The sequence below is a fragment of the Loxodonta africana genome, chromosome 22 (genome assembly GCF_030014295.1).
Source record: "Loxodonta africana isolate mLoxAfr1 chromosome 22, mLoxAfr1.hap2, whole genome shotgun sequence".
NCBI lineage: Eukaryota > Metazoa > Chordata > Mammalia > Proboscidea > Elephantidae > Loxodonta > Loxodonta africana.
This window is the reverse complement of record NC_087363.1, coordinates 67,596,828-67,617,612: the sequence shown is the minus strand read 5'-3', so window position 1 is coordinate 67,617,612 and position 20,785 is coordinate 67,596,828. Positions and strand designations below refer to the sequence as shown.

At 42.8% G+C, this 20,785-nt stretch overlaps 1 protein-coding gene across 14 annotated transcripts in view; it reads right to left on the bottom strand.

The window, feature by feature from the left end:
* Positions 1-20,785, bottom strand: part of ACTR3B (actin related protein 3B) — a 178,991-nt gene that overhangs the window by 84,845 nt on the left and 73,361 nt on the right. For 13 of the 14 annotated variants that reach the window (XM_064275112.1, XM_064275101.1, XM_064275104.1 and 10 more), the window contains 4 exons: positions 20,530-20,637; positions 15,821-15,964; positions 11,664-11,837; positions 9,858-9,950 (listed from right to left, as the gene is read on the bottom strand). In XM_064275112.1, coding sequence (XP_064131182.1) covers positions 9,858-9,950; positions 11,664-11,837; positions 15,821-15,964; positions 20,530-20,637 — 519 coding nt within the window. The remainder of the gene's footprint in view (positions 1-9,857; positions 9,951-11,663; positions 11,838-15,820; positions 15,965-20,529; positions 20,638-20,785) is intronic. The other variant, XM_064275103.1, reaches the window with a different exon arrangement.

Below are 20,785 nucleotides of genomic sequence, written 5' to 3'. Positions count from 1 at the left end.
CATCCCCGTCCCCAGTGTGAGGCCTGGTGCTCTGCAGAAGCTCGGCAAACATGCTGCAATGCTGTCACCATGAGGGAGGGAGCGATCATCTATTCCTTCATCACACCTTAGAAGGTTCTCGAATTTCCTCTCACTTGGCAAGTTAACATTAGGTTGTTAGGATCATTCCTCCCCTCCCAGTAACCAGAAAAAAAAAAAAAATCTTGCCACTTTTGATATATCAGCAGGAAATTATCAATGAAAAGTTCTGGGGGAATATGAGGGCAGGGAGGAGTGGCAGAGCTCCGTCCACGACCCAGCCCAGACCAGGACAGCTATGTTGTTATCTGTTCACACTTGAGGCTTCAGCCCAGGATTTTGTCTGTGTAAAAGGCCTATTTTGAAAACGACTGAAAAATCAGTGATACCTTAAAATAAATAACTTTTCTATGGTTTTTTTCTCTCAATATTAAAAGGTACTTGAGCTTATTCAACATTAAGAATAAAAAGTAATATATTTATATTTATATATATATATATAATTTACTCTGTAACATGCTTCTCTGATTTAAAGCCATTAACATATGTTACAGAAAAACCAATCTTTGAACCATGTCATGATATATTCTCATCTGACTGACAAACGTAATGAATAAGAATTTATAGCAATCCACAGCCAACTGTGAAAGCAGGTTTAAAAATATTTTTAAAGCTGGCCCTGGCCTTCCTTTCTAGATTTGTTTCCCACCACCTTCTATGTATCCCAGCCAAAACATAAGTCCCTTGCTATTCCTTAAATATTTTCCTTGCCCTCCCACTTGCATCTGGGCTCATATGTTCCCTCCACCTGGAATGCCGCCCCCACCCCCTTCTCTGCATGCCAAGCCTCAGACTCAGCTCAAATGCCACCTTCCAGAGCCTTCCTTGATCCCCTCTAATTAAATACAATCTGTCCCTCTCTCAATTACCATAATTGCATGATTCACTTTAATGACATTTAGCCTGTAATGTTTCCCATTAGAGTTACTGTGGTGTTATTTTTAGCTTTTTTTTTTTTTAAATAAACTCTTGAAGAACCATATCACATACATACTTAAATCCTGTAATTTAACAACAACATTGTCTTGTACTTGCTAAGCACTGGAATATCTGATGAACAGAGTTGAGAAACAGAAAGACATCCGGTTGTATAACAAAGCAACTCAAAATTGGCTTTGCCCCCAAGTAAAGCATGCTAATTAGTTAACACCTGCTAATCCAGGAGTGAACTAGCAGCTAACCAAACCTGTTCCCATCACTCAATTCTGAGTAGAACGGCCCCATAGGATTTCCAAGGCTGTGATCTTTACAGAAGCAGACTGCCACGTCTTTCCCCCGTGCAGCCTAGAGCCGCTGGCGGGTTCTAACTGCTGACCTTTTGGTTAGCAGCAGAGTGGTTAACCACTGCACCACCAGGGCTCCCTTAGTTGCTACCAGTGGTTCTCAATTTAGCTGCATATTACAATGATCTGGGCAGCTTTTAAAATCCAGGAGCCCAGGCTCCACTCCAGACCAATCACATGAGAATCTCTGGCGGTGGGGCCCAGACATCTGCATCTTTAAAGCTCCCAGGGTTACTCCAGTGCACGGCCAAAGCCGAGGACTTCATTTCAAGCAGCACCTGGTTGCTTGTAATCATTGTGGACTTTGGGGGACATCACAGACCTGTCCTCGCTGCCATGTTTAGAGGCTGAACAGAACTCATGTAAGCATCCTTCTTCCCATCTACAAGGCAGACTAAAATAAAAATTAGACACAGTATGACTAATTTGGCCTTAAATTTTTTTTTTTTTCCTCTTTTAGAGGTAATAACCCTCGACCTTGGAGCTTCCTCTTTTGGGGCCTTCTGGAGTGGCAAAAACATCCATGCCCAGGGGAAGATGGCACATCCCTGGGGACCATGGAGGCCTTGCATCAGGACCTCTCCCAGTCCGTGCCTGATGCGTCTCTTTGTTTGCATTCTTTCTGGTTAGTAAATGGGTCTCTGTGAGTTCTATAAGTCATTTTAGTGAATTATCAAAACTACCGGGGGCAGTGAGAGCCAGCAAAAAGGCCGGCATTTGCCTACTTGGCAGGGGCTAGAAGGGTAGGGTACCAATTTGTGAAGACCCAGCTCTGGGGCCGTTAGTGTCAGAGAGAGAAAGTTGCTGGCATCAGGATAATAGAGAAGTGGGAAAGTGGGGATACAAGTTATCTAGCATTTTGGGAACTGGCTTTAAGTTGGCTATTATTAGCATAGCTTGGCAGAGGTGAGACAGACAACCTCCCTTGAAATTAAGTAACAGATCTTTAAGACACCAACTATCTGACTCAAAAACTCTTCCTGGTTGCGTCTGTGCAGCTATACTCTGATACACATGGCAACCCCAGCTGTGGGGACTGAAAAAATAGCAGCATGGGTGGCAGACGTCAGGAATCCAGCAACGGACAGACCTTCCCAGCACCTACCTGAGAGGAAAAGGCATCTCACCTGTGCTGGAGAGCCATCAGGGCTCAGTAGCTGTGTGACTCCCCTTTTTTAACTGTGACCTTCCTTGTCACAGGCAATGTGTTCCACTTCTTTATTGGTCTACTGAACACTTGTTAAGCCTGCAGTAGTGCTTGGGACCAGCAGATAGGAAGAAGCATCAATTAAGAGAGAAGGGAATGACAAAATAATAATATAACTAGAAAGGAACTATATGCTAACTGAAGACATTTAAGGGCTCAGTTATCCAGAGAAAGATTCTTGCATGTTCTGTGGAAGGAGTTGTAATACATATCTTCTGGCTAGAAAAATGTTTTGGAATTATGAAAAAGAAAAAAACCCACAAACCCACATATCTGTTCATTTCACTAACGCAGAAGTTCACAGAAGTTGAGAAAGCAGGACTCTTTTTCATGGTAAGCTCTCTCCAAAACTAAGGAGTAGCAGCCAGAAAGGGAGGAGTGAGGGAGAAGAACAGGGAATATGCTAAGCAAGTGAGAACTCAACAAGGAAGCTTCCCTGCTGCTGAGACACCAGGTCCAGGAGAGCCCTTATCCACAAGACCGAGCAGTGCGGGCGGGCTGGGAGAACAGGCTCAACAGTCTCCAGAAACTGGATGGGCAAAGCCCTGCCTGCAGCTGGCTCTGCCATGGGCTGTGGCAGTCGTCTGTTATAAAAGCAGCAGTGACCTGCTGACAAATTGACCCAGAGGACACCTTTACAAACACAGCTTGAATGAGAATCAGCAGGTAACTATCACAGATCACATCTGGAAAATACTGAAGTTAGGCTTTCATAAGTAATTGCTCAAATGTCTAAAACAGGTTGTTTTATAGCAGCACAGCCACTTCTAAGTGTGTACACTCTACGGCCTCTTTGGTAGAAGTGAGAAGATGCAACACAGACCGCATGGCCCACAAGGCCAAAAATATATACTATTGGGCCCTTTATAGAAAAGCTGGCTAACCCCGGCCTAAAATCAACATGAGGGAAAAAAAGCATTTCAGGCCTCAATGTTAGATTAAACTCCAATTTACTCACCAATCCCCTTGCTGGAAAGAAGTCCCCACACTGGCGGCTGCATCAGAGGCTGTGGCACACATCAAGCGTTCCTTTGCACACTCTCCCATCTCCTAGCCCCACAGCCATGGCCCAAGGGACGAGAGTGGAAGGGGCATAGCCACTGCCTCCAACTCTGCAGTGGGCACCAAAGGGGTCATGTGCTCCAGACGGTACAGCTACAAGATAGTGGCAGCATCCATGCATCCCATATTGGATGTGTACCACGAGCAAAGAAATAATACTTTGCTGTTAAGCAACAGGGATTTCATGGTTGATTTTCCCAGAGTATATATCAGCCTACCCTAAGTGAAAGCTGGACAATGAATAAGGAAGACCAAAGAAGAACCGATGCCTTTGAATTATGCTGTCAGTGAAGAATATTCAATATACTATGGACTGCAAGAACAAATAAATCTGTCTCAGAAGAAGTACAGTCAGAATGATCCTTAGAAGCAAGGACGGCAAGACTTCACCTCACATATTTTGGACATGTTATCAGGAGGGACCAGTCCTTAGAGAAAGACATCATGCTTGTTAAAGGAGAGGGCCAGCAAAAAAACAAAGACCCTCTACGAGATGAACTGACACAGCGGCTGCAACAATGGGCTCAAACGCAGCAATGAGTATGAGGATGGTGCAGGACCAGGCAGCGTTTTGTTGTTACACGTAGGGTCACTATGCGTCATAACTGACTCAATGGAACCTAACGAGAACAACTAAGGTATCAGAAAATTGGGAGCAGTGGAGGCAGCCTCATCTGTGTCTCTCCTTCCCCCCCCCCCCGAGAGTACAGAGCCTGGCTGCCTGACAGAGGAGAAGGAGAATATGGTCACCCCCACATATTCACGTCTCCTACCTCTCAACCCTACTTGAGTTCTCAGTCCCTTGTAAGGCTGCAATAAAACTGGAGAAGCCTCATACAAGCTGCCCTAATGTGGTTGGTTTGCTCAAGATTTATGCAGCACAAATTTGGTAACAAGGGCCAAGCTAAAGTCAGTTGCTGTTGTCGACTCTGCCCCATGGCAACCCCATATGTGCAGAGTAGAACTATGCTCCATAGGGTTTTCAAGGCTGTGACCTTTCAGAGCACATCACCAGGCCTGTCTTCAAAGGCACCACTGGGTGGGCTCGAACTGTCAACTTCTTAGTTAGTAGTTGAGGGCTTAACCACTTTCGCCACCCAGGGACTCTAAACTAAACCTTCCTAAAAAATCACAGGGAAGAAATTAGTATCCATAGTGTAGTGGTGCAGCCTCTTCTAAACGTTACGTAATTGTCAGGGTGGTATGGTGGGAAAAGCATGAGTTTTGACATATGAGGGAAATAGGCTCAATGTCCAAACTCTGGCACTTTATAGCTGAGTGATCTCACCCAGCACTTAACCTGTCCACAAAACTCAATCTTCTTATGTGTAAAGACGGAGAGCCTTGTTCCATGAAACCAGAAGAACTGGATGGTGCCTGGCTACCGTTACTCAAAGTTTTGCTCTAAGATTCTGTGAAAGAATTCTGAGGAAAAGGAAGGGGGTGGGGTGGATACAAAGGAATGGAAGTGCAGATTCTCAAAGGAATCCAGGACTTATAGGGCCACTGAGGCTGGACGAACACCCAAAGCCACTGTCCTGAGATAACCTTTAAACCTTAAACCTCAAACCAAAACTTTCCCCGGAAGTCACCTTTGAACCAAACGACAGTTTAGCCTAATTAGTAAACGTGTGTCGCCTTGAGCACAGTGCTCTCTCAAAATTTTAACTACGTGGAATCAAACTGACAACAGCATCTTGAAAGGTTCAATGAGAAGCTTTGGGGGCAATGACTTCATGTTAACGGTGGTGGAATAATTTGGAAAATGACAACGGGAACGGTTACACAACTTGAAGAGTGTAGACAACATCACCGAATTGTACATGTAGAATTTGTTGAAATGGTATATCCTTCGCTGTGTATATTTTCACCAAAAATAAAATTATATTAAAAAGAAAAAAAACACACAAGGAGAATATTCACAACCTCACTAGATGTGTGCAAGGATTAAAAGACACAATGCATTTCAAGGACCTAGCAGAGTCCAGGCACTAAATGTAGAACAGTGCTTACTACAGCGTAACCCTGGGCAAGGCGCCTTTTCTCTCTCGAGTCTTAATCCGTTTCATATGACACGGGACTAGCGACAGTGGCTATCTCACAAAGCTGGTGTGAGGAAAGTGATTAATCCAGTTTTTGACATACATAAACACTCAGAAAATTAACTATTTATTAAACGATCTTTTAAAAGTCTGTGAGTCATAACACGAATTCTTCAAGTAAAACCTGTCGGCATACAGACATTCAAGGCTGTTTCTGTCAACAGTAACGAGGCACAGACGTTCAAGGCTGTCTCTGTCAACAGTAACGAGGCACCTGGAGAGCAACTGGCTGCCAAACATTTTCTCTTAAAAACCATATCTGAAGTTTTCTACCACTTGAAAAATTTTATTTAGTTAATTGTAGAATCAAGGTGGTGGACTCACTGCACCATTCCTTCAACATTTTTTGTATGTTTAAAAATTTTAATAATAAAATGCTTGGAAAAACACCAATCCCTCCAAAAAAATAATACATTTATAAGTTTAAACATTTTCTCCTACTTTCTGAGTAGGGTTGATAGAAAGCTAGGGTTTTAAAAATGTATTGGAAACCCCGGTGGCACATTGGTTAAGAGCTACATCTGCTAACCAAAAGGCTGGCAGTTCGAATTCACCAGGCACTCCTTAGAAACTGTATGTGGCAGTTCTACTCTGTCCTATAGGGTCGCTACGGGTCAGAACTGACTCGACAGCAACAGGTTTGGTTTTTAGGTTTTATCGGGAAATGCAAGTAACTGGGTTAAATGTCCTTGTATTTGTCAAGTGAGGACCCTTCCTGAACCTCACCCAAACCCAATACCTTCTAAGAAGATATTTTCATTTTGGCTCCTTCATCCTATCATTCCTGACCCTTTCTACATTGGGTTCTGTTCTCACCTCCTTTAGCTAAGTAATCCACAACTGCTGACTTACACGTTTCATTGCCCAATATAATTATTTTAAATACACGGACAGCAGATGACCAGCACCCCTTACCTAATTGCGTATCCACTGTTAAGGATGACTCTGACGAGATAATTTTAAACTACTACTGCTCCATGTCATCTAATGACACTGGGTAACACCACTAGCATCATTAGTATCTGACCACTTTGTACTTGTTTTTGACATATCTTAACATTTCTAACAAAAGTCCTCGCAACTGGACCAATAAGCAACATCATGACAAACAGAGAAATGACTGAAGTTGTCAAGGATTTCATTTTACTTGGATCCACAATCAACAGCCATGGAAGCAGCAGTCAAGAAATCAAAAGACACATTGCACTGGGTAAATCTGCTGCAAAGGACCTCTTCAAAGTGTTGAAGAGCAAAGATGTCACCCTGAAGACTAAGGTGTGCCCGACCTAAGCCATGGTATTTTCAATCACATCATATGCCTGTGAAAGCTGAACAATGAATAAGGAAGACCGAAGAAGAGTTGACGCCTTCAAATTGTGGTGTTGGTGAAGAACATTGAATATACCATGGACTGCCAAAAGAATGAATAAATCTGTTTTGGAAGAAGTGCAGCCCGAATGCTCCTTAGAGGTGAGGATGGCAACACTGCGTCTTACATACTTTGGACATGTCTTCAGGAGGGATCACTCCCTGGAGCAGGACATCATGCTTGGTAAAGTAAGGGGTCAGCGGAAAAGAGGAAGACCCTCAATGAGATGGACTGACACAGTGGCTGCAACAATGGGCTCAAGCATAACGATTGTGAGCAGGGTGCAGCACCGGGCAGTGTTTCCTTCTGTGGTATATAGGATTGCTATGAGTTGGAACTGACTCAACGGCACCTAACAACAACACCATTTCTAGCCCAGCTGCTCCTTGGAAACTCTATGCGGCAGCTGTATTCTGTCCTATAGAGTCATTACAAGTCGGGATCAACTCGGGAGACTGGGAGAAGAACACTAGAATTAGTAGACACAGTGGTTTAAAAAAAACAAACCTGTTGCCATCAAGTTGATTCCAACTCATAGCAACCCTATTATATATACGTATTTCTTCTGAGGTGACTACAGGATAGTCAATGGGAAATGTGTAGAAAGTAGATGGAAATCTGAGGCTAGATCTCTGGAGTGCTGAGAGGACAAATTAACCTTACCTCAGCATTTTCTGCAGAAGACACTTTCATTCCTGGCCCCCAAAGCCTATACTGTTCTCCTCTTCTTTATAAACCCTATTCCCTCCCCACTTTTAATTCTTCTTCTGTCTAATGACTCTTTCCAGGTTTAGATATCAAACCCCATATACAGCCACTGCCTCATCTGCTGTATGTTGGATACAATGCTTTATATGTGAGTGCATGTCCCCGCTGTACGTTATATATTCTTCTGCACAGCTTGCCTTGTCTTGTTAGTTTAGAAGCTTCTTTGAGTTCAGGGTTAGTACACACTGTCTTGTTTTGTTTTAGCATTCAGCACAGTATTATTTAACAACTTAGTAACTTCAAGACTAAAAATGTCATCACAATGAAATTACTAGTTAGACAAGAAGACATGGATCCCCTACACAGGGCAAGAGAACAGACAAGGATTCTTTCAGATGGCTTTGGACAAGTAGCATAATAAAAGTAAAGACAGAGTCTTATCTTCTCTGAACAAGGTAGTCCTTGTGTTAGCTTATCCAATCCTACCTTTTCAAATCAGGGAGGTTAGGGAACTTGTCCTAAGACAAAGATAAAGCAGGACCAAAAAAGAAGTCTAAGATCAATTTTGCTTCATTGTACCCAGGGCCCTCTACTTTTTGCCATCTTCCCTCATCTGTGGTGCGCAGTATAATCATCTATTAAATAGAAGGCTCAATCTACATGATCCCCAAGACCATCTCTGCTTCAAGAATTCTATAAACTGCACTGAGATAAGTGAACTGAACTGTCAAATGAGAAAAATCTCACCTCATCGTGGGCAATCCGTAACTGTGAGCGGAAGTTTCATTTCCTTTATGATGAAATTAAGACTAAGAAGTGTACACTTATTACTTACTTTCATTACCAAGAAGACACCACTAATATCAAGTGGGATTTTAGAAGTGTGGAGGGCAAGCCAGGCTATTTTATTTAACTTTCATACTCCAGTCTCTTTTTAGTGTCCCCTTCTTAGTACTTTTTACTGGGGGTAAGTGTTTTATTAAGCATACACTACAAATAAAAATAGAATTATAATTTGCTTTCACAATAAAAAGTTGTCTATATAGGAACACTTTCTCTAATTTTAAGAGTAATATCTGTTAACTATAAAATTTCAAACAATTTTAAAACATAAATTAGAAAATAAGTCATCTATCATCCTGCCCCCAAAGATATTTCATTTAAGAGTTCAGTGTATATCACTCAAAACCTTTTCATATGTATATGCAAACCATATTTTTATAAAAAATACAGTATAAATTTTTAACCTGCTCTTTTCATATAACTGAACACACTTTGACATCTTTTCATTTGAACTTGCATTGATTCACCTTATTCTTTTTAAAGGCTACATAGTAGTCCATTGTACAGCTGTAATAAAATTTATTAACTCCTCAGGTTCAGCCTGATTTTCTCCTCTTTAAAATTCAGCTACCTGGATTTGAACAAGGTAAGATGAAGTCACAGGTGCTGATAACATGACTCATGCAAGCGAGGGTTAACTGAAGGTGAAGGAAGCTAACTGACCACTACTTCCTGCTCTCAGCATTTGGCGACCAGCAATATTTCATTTTATTTAATAACTTCATGGACTAGATTTTTCTCGCTTAAAGTTTCATGATTCCACACAAAGAATTTCTTTAAAAACACATGACACAGCATTTTCTATTTGATTGTTCCATTTCAGGCTCTAACTTCTATTTGTCAACACCACATTTGACACTGAACCTAAATATGCACTGAAACAAGACCAATGGAACTCACGGGAAGCATCAGGAAAAACATCCCTTTATCACTCAATCAATATGCATGACTAAAATGGTTCAATTTAAAATATAGCTTGCCAGACAAGAATAAAACATATTACAATGCTTAAATTAAATAGTTCTGGTTAACAGTCATGTCTCCAAACATTTAAGCCATTCATCTTCCAAATAAAATCTTTTAAAATCATACTGGCCTTTGACAATTCCTGTAAAACAAAAGGTGCCACAGGAACATTTGCAGGTTGACATTAAGAGCCTAGATTCTGGAATGAAGTCAAAGTACCTTACCCGAGCAGTTTATACCTTATACAGCGGACGACGTACGTCAATAGGGCAGTTTTGTATTACTTCATCAACCACGTCCGAAATGGATTCCATAAAGTCTGGGTTGGCAAACTAAATTTTACATAAATATGAAAGAAACATTACACATTTCTCTCAAATAGGACAAAACAAAAATTCTGTTTAAAGAGGAACTTAAACAAATGGAGAATTTACTGTAACTTTAAAAAACACACCACAAACTTCACACTGGAATGGAGTTAATCCTATCTGACTACGGATGCATGGAGTAATGGTACGTACATCCCGTCAAGACAGGAAATGTGTGGATTTAGCGAAAGAAGAATATCTAATAGTAACAGAGACGGGCCAGCCCTGCGTTATGAATACAGGGAGAGTCACTCCATTAAAAAATCTGTTGCCGTCGAGTTCGTTCTGACTCATTGTGACCCTACAGGAAGAGTATAACTGCCCCATAGGGTTTCCAAGGAGCGCCTGGTGGATTCGAACTGCCAGCCTTTTAGTTAGCAGCTGTAGTTCTTAACCTCTACGCCACCATGGCTTCCATCACTCCATTAAGAGCTTATAAAAGGCGTGTGTAGATATATGTGAGATGGAATAAGAAACACACAACTATCACTAATGAAGTATTAATATTACGGAAAAAAAAATTAGCCAGGATCAAAGAATTTTAAAACTTGCTCAATATAAGGTTAATGTGAACTTGGGCTAAACGATAGGGAAAGAGCAGTGTTTGTTTGATGGTGGCTTTAAAATGAAACAATCAGCATGATAACTAGGATGTCACTGAGTACAAAGCTTTAGATTCAACTCTGTAAATTAAATGAACTAAAGTATAAATAATTCAATTGCATGACATTTGAAATATGTTTTAAAAATCAAGGAAAGCTTTAATGTACAACAATCTCGGGGGAAGAAGAATTTAACACCCAGTGTTCACCAACTGTTCAAGGGACATTTGTCAGCTTTATGACAACTTCAAATCAATAACATCAAAAGCATGAGTGAGTAGGGTATCAGTAGATTACCAGTAAGGCACACAGTCTGAACCATTTCCCTGTGAAAATAGGCATATACACCTCCAAAAATAAGCAGCAGTTGGTAATCTGCAAGCTGCACTCGGCAGGAAAATATCTCAAAATACAAACAAAATGCATTTCATTTAAACTTTAAAATGTTGCCTCTTAATCACTGCTTTCTGCAAAAGTGATAATTCTTTGTGACTACTAGTTAAAGTCATGAAGTCTGTAATTCTTGAGACCCTCTAAATCATGGAGTCTAGCCTTCAGATCTAAACTTTACCTAACTTTTAGCAGGGAACACAAGGAGGACGGCTGTCCTGTGTTAAAAATCAGGATTGGAAAGGCCAGTCACAAAAGATGGAAAGGCTATAAGCTATCCCACTTTCATGCAGAGGAACTTTCTTCCAACAGTCCTTGAGATTTGTCTTATCAGCATGTGCTTCCCCTTTGAGATTAAGTTTAATTCAGTTATCTTCCACTGCTCTTAAAAATTCTTCCGAACCACACCTAGTATGATCAATATAATCAATCCACACTACTATTTAAGCAAATAATAAAGCCTATGGAGAGACAAACCAAAACAAACAATCAAACCACACAGGAGGTGAGGGGGATGTCTACAAAAGTTTGGAGAGATTCAAACGTGCAGACAATTGGCCTTACTGGAAGATCAGGGCCCACTTTCTGACTTTACCTTTATTGAAAACTGCTCTTTATTCACACTAGGTGGCAGCATTGTTCCACAAACACCATACTTTAACACACCCAAAAAGAAAGAGCTTACCTCTGGATGAAAGAAAATTTCAGGTCCAAGGAACCTTTCGTAACCAACATCTATAACGAACTTCTTCTGGTTGATTGCATTGATACCTGTGTACCGTTTGATCCATTTCTGGGGATCCACGTCATACTTGGCAAATTCCTTCACTATATCGGGGCAAATGTAACAGTATTTCTCCTGTATGTACACACAAAGAGGTCACCAGGCATTAGCAACCACCCACAGCCTCCTCCCTCTGACAAACACACAGCGCCCACATGCATCAGACACACCTCTGAAGCCATGCCCTGCCCCCATGCCATGGCTCCAGTGTGGAGTGGGCTATCAAGCCTCACATTTTATCAGCCTTTCACATTAGACACGACTGCACTTTGATTTTGGACATATAAATCTTTCTTTGCAACCTATCTCGGCCTTAGTCCAATTTCGTTGCCATGTTATCTGAAATAACGTTTTAAAGCATCTGTATTTTGTCTCTATTTAGTTTCTCATAATTTCTCTTAGGCTCCCCAGGCCCCTCACTGTCACCCCTTTCTGGCCCAGTAGACCTGTGCCGTGATGTGGTACACGTGGTAGCACTTACTGCTACTGGCTTCTGTGGGTATCAGCATCTGAGAGCCAAGGATATTTTCTGGACATTGAGAGACTGCCCACCATCAATCTGCCCATCTCAGCTAGGGTGGAGTCTGACACAGCACTGTCATTCTGCTCCAGTGGCCTGCCTAGACACTGTATACCTGTTCATGAGGTGTTCTAGGTCATTCAATCAACAAGGGCTTACTGACTACCTCAGCATCTGGAATACACAAGTGAACCGCACAGACCCAGGTCCTGCCTGGGGTTGCCCTGCAGAGCTTACACTACGTTACAGAGTGATAAGTGCCATGGAAAAAAGAAAAAGCGGAGTGAGGCAGAAAGACTGGCATTGCCAGTATACTGCTGCTGCAAGAGAACTGGCCAGGGGTTTTCACCTTGGCACCAATAGCCGGCCTCCAAAGTGTCAAGTGTTTCCTGGTACGTGATGACACCTGAGGTTCTTTGTGATCCTTGGGTTTATCATCTGTCTTCAGAGCTAACTTCAGGGAAGCAGCTTCTGAATGCAAGCTTCCTGCAAGCAAGAACCATGTGGGTTTGTTCAGTGCCCAGCCCAGTGTCTGGCATGCAGCTGGTGCTCAACACACATCTGGAATGAACGGTTCCCTCAAAGACCTTTGAAGGTGTTTTTGTATTAAGTTTAAAGCTTCTTAGAAGCCTGAAGCATATTCTAACACTATCTTCTGGACATCTCTGACATACTCTAGCAGAATTATAAAACTGATGGACTAGAGTTGTTACATGACCCTGCATTCCCTGATAATAGAGAGAACCGGTCAGTCAATGTAACTTTAAATCTACCAGAATTGGAGACAAAAACAGAAAGTTGTCCTTAGAGGCTTGAGCAATTTCTCACAGTATCTCAACTCACTTAACCGATGCCATGAAATGCCTCAGCGCAAGCTGGACAGTGTGCAGCAGTGCTAATCTTACAGCTCTGAGTTACACCGCTATCGAGATCCAGGCAACCTAATGCCTCCTGGTGACCACGGAGACAACCCATTAGAAACACGATGCAGGGGTAACCCTACACCACTCTGTCTGGGATCTCCTCCTTTACAGACAGAAGGGAAGTAAGAAACAAACAGCAGGGCTAACCCGAGCAAGAGGCTCAGGGCAGCTGATTTGGAGTGTGTAAAAGGACTCTGTCTTACTCCCAATCCTTACAACTGGAGAGAGATGATGTCATAAACTGAACATCCCAACTACCACGTCAGGGACAGGACTGAAACCCAGATGCCAGGGAATAATGTAAATACTCAGCTTGTAGATCAGGAAATCAACCTTAGTGATGATATTCAGGGATCTTTACTGAAAAAAGAAGATTCGCCGGATTTACCCCTCAAAGGCAGTAAGAAAAGATGGAATTCTGATTTACATGTGTCATGGAGTTTAGGGTGGAAAGGAGCTTGGGTCAAACATCAAAATTTCTCTCTCACTGAAAGAAGGCAAGGAAAGGAGGAAAGAAAGCCTTGAGTAACATTTTAGTGCTCCACAAAAACCTTTTAGGATACTTTTGGAACCTTCCCCCCGAAGTGGAAGGACTTACAGCTTTCACAGTAGCCAACTCATTCTGATTTGCCTGAGACTCTCAGTTTCAGCACCGAAAGTCCCATATACCTGGAACCCGTAGTCTCAGGTAAACCAAGACAGGTGGTCACCCTACCCACATGAGACCCTACCTGTACCAATGCACCCTATAAAAAGTCCCTGCTTTCACCAAGACTGTAACACAAAATTTGGGAATCATCTTTGATGCTTTCCTTTACCTGCAACTTCCAATCCATCAGCAAGTCCTGCCCATGAGTTCTTCCTATAAAATATTTCTGAAACCTACCTACTTCTCTCCACCGCCACACCTAGTCCAAGCCGCCATCATTTTCTATGTGGCTTACCATCTCCTCGCCTCGTTGCTGCCCTCTGTCCCCACCTGTTTTCCACTATACACTGAGAGAGATCTTTTTAAACCTCATCGGATGGTGCCACCTCCCTGCTTCAAATTCTTCAGTGGCATCCCATTGCACTTAGAAGGAAACCCAAACTTCTCACCATGGCCCACACAAGCCCATTGATCTCTCTCCGCCTCATCTGTGCCTTCTCCCTCTTAGCATGGACTCCAGCCACTGGCTGCAAACTGCTCCTTGAACGCACGAGTATCATTTCTGCCTGGGCCCTTACACTTGCTACTCCCTTTACCTAGAACTCTCTTGGCTGGCTGCTTCTCATCCTTGATGTCTGCTGAGAGGCCTCCCTTCACCATCACCCCCTCCACCCTCCTCTGTTTCATCACCCACTTGCTTTGTTTTTTCATCATCTGCTCTCTATCTCTCCTAAATAGCATGTAAGACCCTCAGTGGTGCAGCCTTGTCTGTCTTAGTTAGGTTTTTGAACCTGGCACACAGTAGGCACTAAGTATTCACTGAATAAAATAAATGAATACAGATTCCACACTTTTTATTCACTGTCAACCTTGTTGAAATGGAGCAAGGCAGCCGCACAGAAAATGCAAGAAGCCTCCCACGCACACACTCACATACTCTCAGCAAGTCCTTTGGATCAGTAGGTTCTGCTCTGGCCGTCCGAACACTCCAGGACAGGTCATTGTTGAGCCACTGACTATACACACCTCAGGGTTAGCCTCTTTCATCAAATCATCACTTGGCTAAGACCAGCCTCGGTTACCAGGTGTTTAGATGGGAGGAAAGCAGTGAGGAAAAGAGGGAGGGTTGGCCAAGTGTCCCCTATACACCTGTACAGCTCAAAAATGATGTGTTCTATGAGAAAGGAGAAGCCCAGCGTTACCCTCCCACACTCAAATTCTTCTCCAAAACCAAAATCCTTCCCTTTGTACCTATGTAATTATCATCCTTGGATTACTAAAGATTTTTCTATATTTTAATTTAAAAAATTTTCCAGATTCCGCAAGCTGAGTGTAACATAAAAGCTAAACGGTTAGATCAGAGGTCAAGTGGATTATTTTAAATAAGAACCCATCACCTATTTTATTCGTAACCTTATTGATTAAATTATAAAACTTCCTGTAAGTTCTCCAGCATGGTAACTAACATCTAGAAAATAAGGTGGATTTTGTTTAATGATTCTGGATGCTGGAATGGCATTATCCTGAACCATAATTCTTAGGGCACGGAACCACACTTGAATGCTGGCTGATTTCACCAGATTCCTGACCGTCATTGCTGCTGCTGCTTGCCTCCTTATTCTAAGCATGGAGGGAGATGTGGAAGAAACTTTCAGTTAATTGAAGGTTCCAATTAGGCTCCAATTAAATGATACTGTACTACATACACTTGTACTCAATACTGGTTATCAAGCTGTTCTCCTTTATAGTTAAATACTAGCTTTGGAACCTCAACAGAGGCTTTATGCTTATGTCTAGAAGAAGAGGTTAAGCTTTAAGTCTCTCAGCCTGCGTAACTCAAATGGTAAATCAAGACACGCACTCATGGGAAGAAAGGTGGAAGCAGGGATAATAGCATACAGGGGAAGTGTCCAAAATATCACTTATAGCTCACCCCCAAATCAACCAATTTTACTTCTGTTTTTACCTTAATGGCTTTTGCAGTCTCCAGTGATTGCTCAGGAGGGATTCCCACCTCCCTCTCCCTTAGCAGCTGTTGAATGAAATATGTAATATCTCTACCTGCAATCGGGATGTGTTTGATGCAGCTTCCAATTACATAACCTTCTGCCTAGGGGAGAAGGGGAGTCAGAACAACCTGTATGAGTAACCCCAGCTCAGAGCAACATCACCCACAAGGCTTCATGCCCCACCCTCCACCCTGCCCCACTGGCTTCGTTAACAAGCGCTCACCGCGTCCCCACTCCACGCAGACTCAGCACTGCAGGTCTTTTAAAATGACTGCATGTGCAGTTCCATTCATATTTTTTAAAATTCAAAATTATTCCGATAACCTGAGACTATGTAAACTATCAAAATGATGTTTTCATTAGGAATGTGAAAAGGAAACTACATAGGATAGTTCCTTTCCAAAAAGTTAAGGCGTCTGTATTAGAACAGTGAATCCAATAGCTTTTCTTTCCCCCTGCTAATAAAAAGGAAAAAATCTTTAAATTGCTAAACCAGCTACAAATCTACTTATATTTAAAAATCAACAATTTGGTTAAGCAGCCAGGCCTTGGACTCTAGAGACCTGGATTCAAAGCTTGGCTCCATGCGTGTTAGCTGAGTGACCATGGACATGTTTGTTAACATGTTTCAGCTTCTACTGAAGCTTATTCAAGATACGTGGGCTCATCAGACAGACAAAATGAAATATTGTGTGTCACGCGCTCAGCATAGTTTTTTGGCATGTGCTAAGTACTCAACAGCGGTTCCATTTACTGAAGTAAGATCTGTATTTAAGGAGTAATTCTACCAAGTGGGCCTAACCATTCTGCTACCTGAACAAGAGCACTGGCCAGTGTTCAGAGAGCAAATCTCTCATGTGAGCAGATCTCTTACTCCGCCTGCCTCCTGGAGCCAGTAGGGACCACGTTTGTGCAGTGTCAGGAAAGGAGCTGGGGCAGACACCTCACCCGGACATTTGTAGCTGACCCCTAGCACTGGCCGGGGTTCAAGCCCAGGACACACCAAGAGCTCAGCTCATACAACTACAGCAGCAATGAGTGAGAGGCTACAGATGCAGCATTGCACCTGAGGCTCCCTGATCAGCCTTCACATGGGTACACACCGGACACGGAGACCCCAGTCCTCACACATACCCAGCTGTGCAGGGGCAGGGTGCTCATGCTCAGAGCTATGGAGCTGCCTACCTACCACAACTTCATCAGAAAGGGGGAGGTGAGTCACGCACCCAGGCTTCATATTACAGCTCGGGCTTCTGTGCCACAATAGCCAAGTGAGGCAGACAGGAACGGAAGTGAAACGCTAACTTCAGTTTTATAAATGTATTAATTCTAATAATTACATGCTACACATTTAGTTACCAGTTGAGCTGTGAGGACAGGTTAAAAAATACCTTTATTCTTTTCTAATGTACCTAATTTCAAAAGGAAAACAAACCTTTGCCTTTCTGCAGAGTCCAAAGTTCTTTGTAAAATACTTTAAAATGAAGATAAAACATAAGTAAAGATCAACTTAAATCCATAAAAATAAATTAGTCACAATTATTATATTCTATGTACTACATATTTAACATTTTCTAAAGCTAATTCAATCAGTGTTAAATAAGCACCAGCTTCATCACAGCATCAAAAACACTGAAAAAACCTACATGTCCAGCAGCCGGAAAATGAATAAGTAAATCGGGATGTATGCATATGACAGGCTATTACGTAATTACGAATTTTTTTTCCCAGAATATTTAACAAGAAAAAAATTAGGGTTAAATTAATATGTAAAATATAACTTCAGGACTACAGGAAGTAATTAGGATACAAAGCCAGATATAATAAATACCAATTTTGCTTAAAATGTATGTGTGTAGGTGTGTCTGTGTATGTTAGAGAAAAGGCTTGGATGATTACACAACTAAACTTATAACGTGGTTCTCTGGGTTGATTTATGGGTAATTTTATTTCCTTCATACTTCTCTATTTTACCCAAATTTTTTATAACAAATGTAATTTATAAAATTGGGGGGAAATGAGCTAAGATACAGTTTAAAAACAAATTTTCTCTTTGGGCCTGTCCTTCACGCAAAATGTGCTTTTCTCCCCCTAAACCAGACACATGGCACAGGCAAAGAAACCTTCAAAGGTGAAGCAGCGCGGGGCCACCGCAGCTTGTCTCCGGTCTCTTTGCTTGGTGTCTTGAGGATGCTTCAGAGACAAAGTCAGGGCCTGAATTTTTCAGTAAGCACTGGGTTTATTATATATCAGTTGGCGTTAACACTTCTCAGTGATCCTAAAAAGGAGTGAATGCTTTGAGACTGGATTGAAGGGAGCTTAAAGCATAGAAAGCACCTTCCTGGGAGTCATTCACCACTCCGCTGTCTCTCCTGATCCCAGAACAAAGGACATGCTGGCAGGGTACGAGGATGGGCTGGGCTGGGCAGGAGATTGGCTATTGTCCTTCCTATCGGTATATGTTTTTATTGCAATGATTTCTGACCTTTAAGGAATTAAAACATTAATGTATTAGTATAACCTTCCTTCAACTTCTTAAAATGAAATGGTGACTATTTTTCCAATTAAACAAATAACTTTTAAAAACCCTAATTTGCATTTTTAAAAGGAGGTACAAACACACGTAACTGTATATTCAGAAAACATAGTAGCTGTGGTTGTCCCTAAGACGGGGGTCTGGAGAGATATGGATCAGAAATGAGAGCAAGTCTGAATTCCTACTGTATACTCCTTAACGGAGTTTCAATTAATTTTCAAAAAAATAAATTTTAGATGATTCATGAGGCAAAAAGAAAAATGTCGAGGGCTCTCTAAGCCTGAACTAGGAATTACTTCTCTAGTATTTTCAAAATTAAAACCAAAAGCTGGTACTGCAGAGCCTTCTACAAGTCAAAATGTACACTCTCTCCTGCTGGCTCTTAAATAAACTAAAAAAAGAAGAAGCAATTTCTCTAAAGCAAAAGCTGGTTAAAGCTATTCACATCTTTTGACAGAACACAGAAAGAATCCCTCAAGTGCCCTGTACCTATAAATCTGATATCCAAAATGATGTCTATCTCCCAACAGCTCAGAATTATACGCAAAGAAAATGTTCCGGATGGTGCCACATCCAGAGGAATCGACAGGGCCCTGGAGATTCCAAACAAGTGCTGACACTCTGGATGGGGAAACCTGCCACCCTGAGATTAACACTGTCAAGGCCACGGATGCAGACACTCGGGATGGGGCAATCTGCCACCCTGAGATTAACACTGCCAAGGCCATGGATGCAGACACTCTGGATGGGGAAACCTGCCACCCTGAGATTAACACTGCCAAGGCCATGGGTGCTGAACCTCTGGATGGGGAAACCTGCCACCCTGAGATTAACACTGCCAAGGCCATGGATGCAGACACTCTGGATGGGGAAACCTGCCACCCTGAGATTAACACTGCCAAGGCCATGGGTGCTGAACCTCTGGATGGGGAAACCTGCCACCCTGAGATTAACACTGCCAAGGCCATGGGTGCTGAACCGCTGGATGGGGAAACCTGCCACCCTGAGATTAACACTGCCAAGGCCATGGGTGCTGAACCGCTGGATGGGGAAACCTGCCACCCTGAGATTAACACTGCCAAGGCCATGGATGCAGACACTCTGGATGGGGAAACCTGCCACCCTGAGATTAACACTGCCAAGGCCATGGGTGCTGAACCGCTGGATGGGGAAACCTGCCACCCTGAGATTAACACTGCCAAGGCCATGGATACAGACACTCTGGATGGGGAAACCTGCCACCCTGAGATTAACACTGCCAAGGCCATGGATGCAGACACTCTGGATGGGGCAATCTGCCACCCTGAGATTAACACTGCCAAGGCCATGGATGCAGACACTCTGGATGGGGCAATCTGCCCCCCTGAGATTAACACTGCCAAGGCCATGGATGCAGACACTCTGGATGGTGAAACCTGCCACCCTGAGATTAACACTGCCAAGGCCGTGGATACAGACACTCTGGATGGGGAAACCTGCCACCCTAAGATTAACACTGCCAAGGCCATGGATGCAGACACTCTGGATGGAGAAACCTGCCACCCTGAGATTAACACTGCCAAGGCCATGGATGCAGACACTCTGGATGGGGCAATCTGCCACCCTGAGATTAACACTGCCAAGGCCATGGGTGCTGAACCTCTGGATGGGGAAACCTTCCACCCTGAGATTAACACTGCCAAGGCCATGGATGCAGACATTCTGGATGGGGAAACCTGCCACCCTGAGATTAACACTGCCAAGGCCATGGATGCAGACACTCTGGATGGGGAAACCTCCCACCTTGAGATTAACACTGCCAAGGCCATGGATGCTGGCCATCTCTTTCTCTCTCCATCACATGCCTAAAACCCACCGCTGTCAAGTCAATTCCAACTCACAGCAACCCTACGGGACAGAGTAGAACTGCCCCATAGGGTTTCCAAGGAGCAGTTGGTGGATTCAAACTGCCGACCTTTTGATTAGCAGCCGTGGCTCTTAACCACCGCACCACCAGCTAGACTTAAAAAAATCTTGCTACCTTTTTGAAGTACAACTATTAAACAGTAGTATTTTAATTACAGAAAGGTGTTTTTAAAACTCTTTCCTTGTCTCGAACTAGGTATTAAGTACTGAGTATTATATACTTACTACTGGGATGATGTGGGTGACCCCATCGCCGCTGTCAATGACTGTCCCTGTTAGCGTGCGCTCTCCAACCTGTCGGGACGTCCAGGATGCCGCCAAGGCCAGCACCGCCTGCAGCACAGACACCCTGCTGTCAGCACACAGGGAAATGTTTGTGGAGGATTCTACCAGTTTGTTCTCAGGTTCAATCACAAACTCTTTCTCATCTAATAAGTCTGAGAGCTATTTCCTTTCCCTATCCTCCATCTTCCCCCAAAAT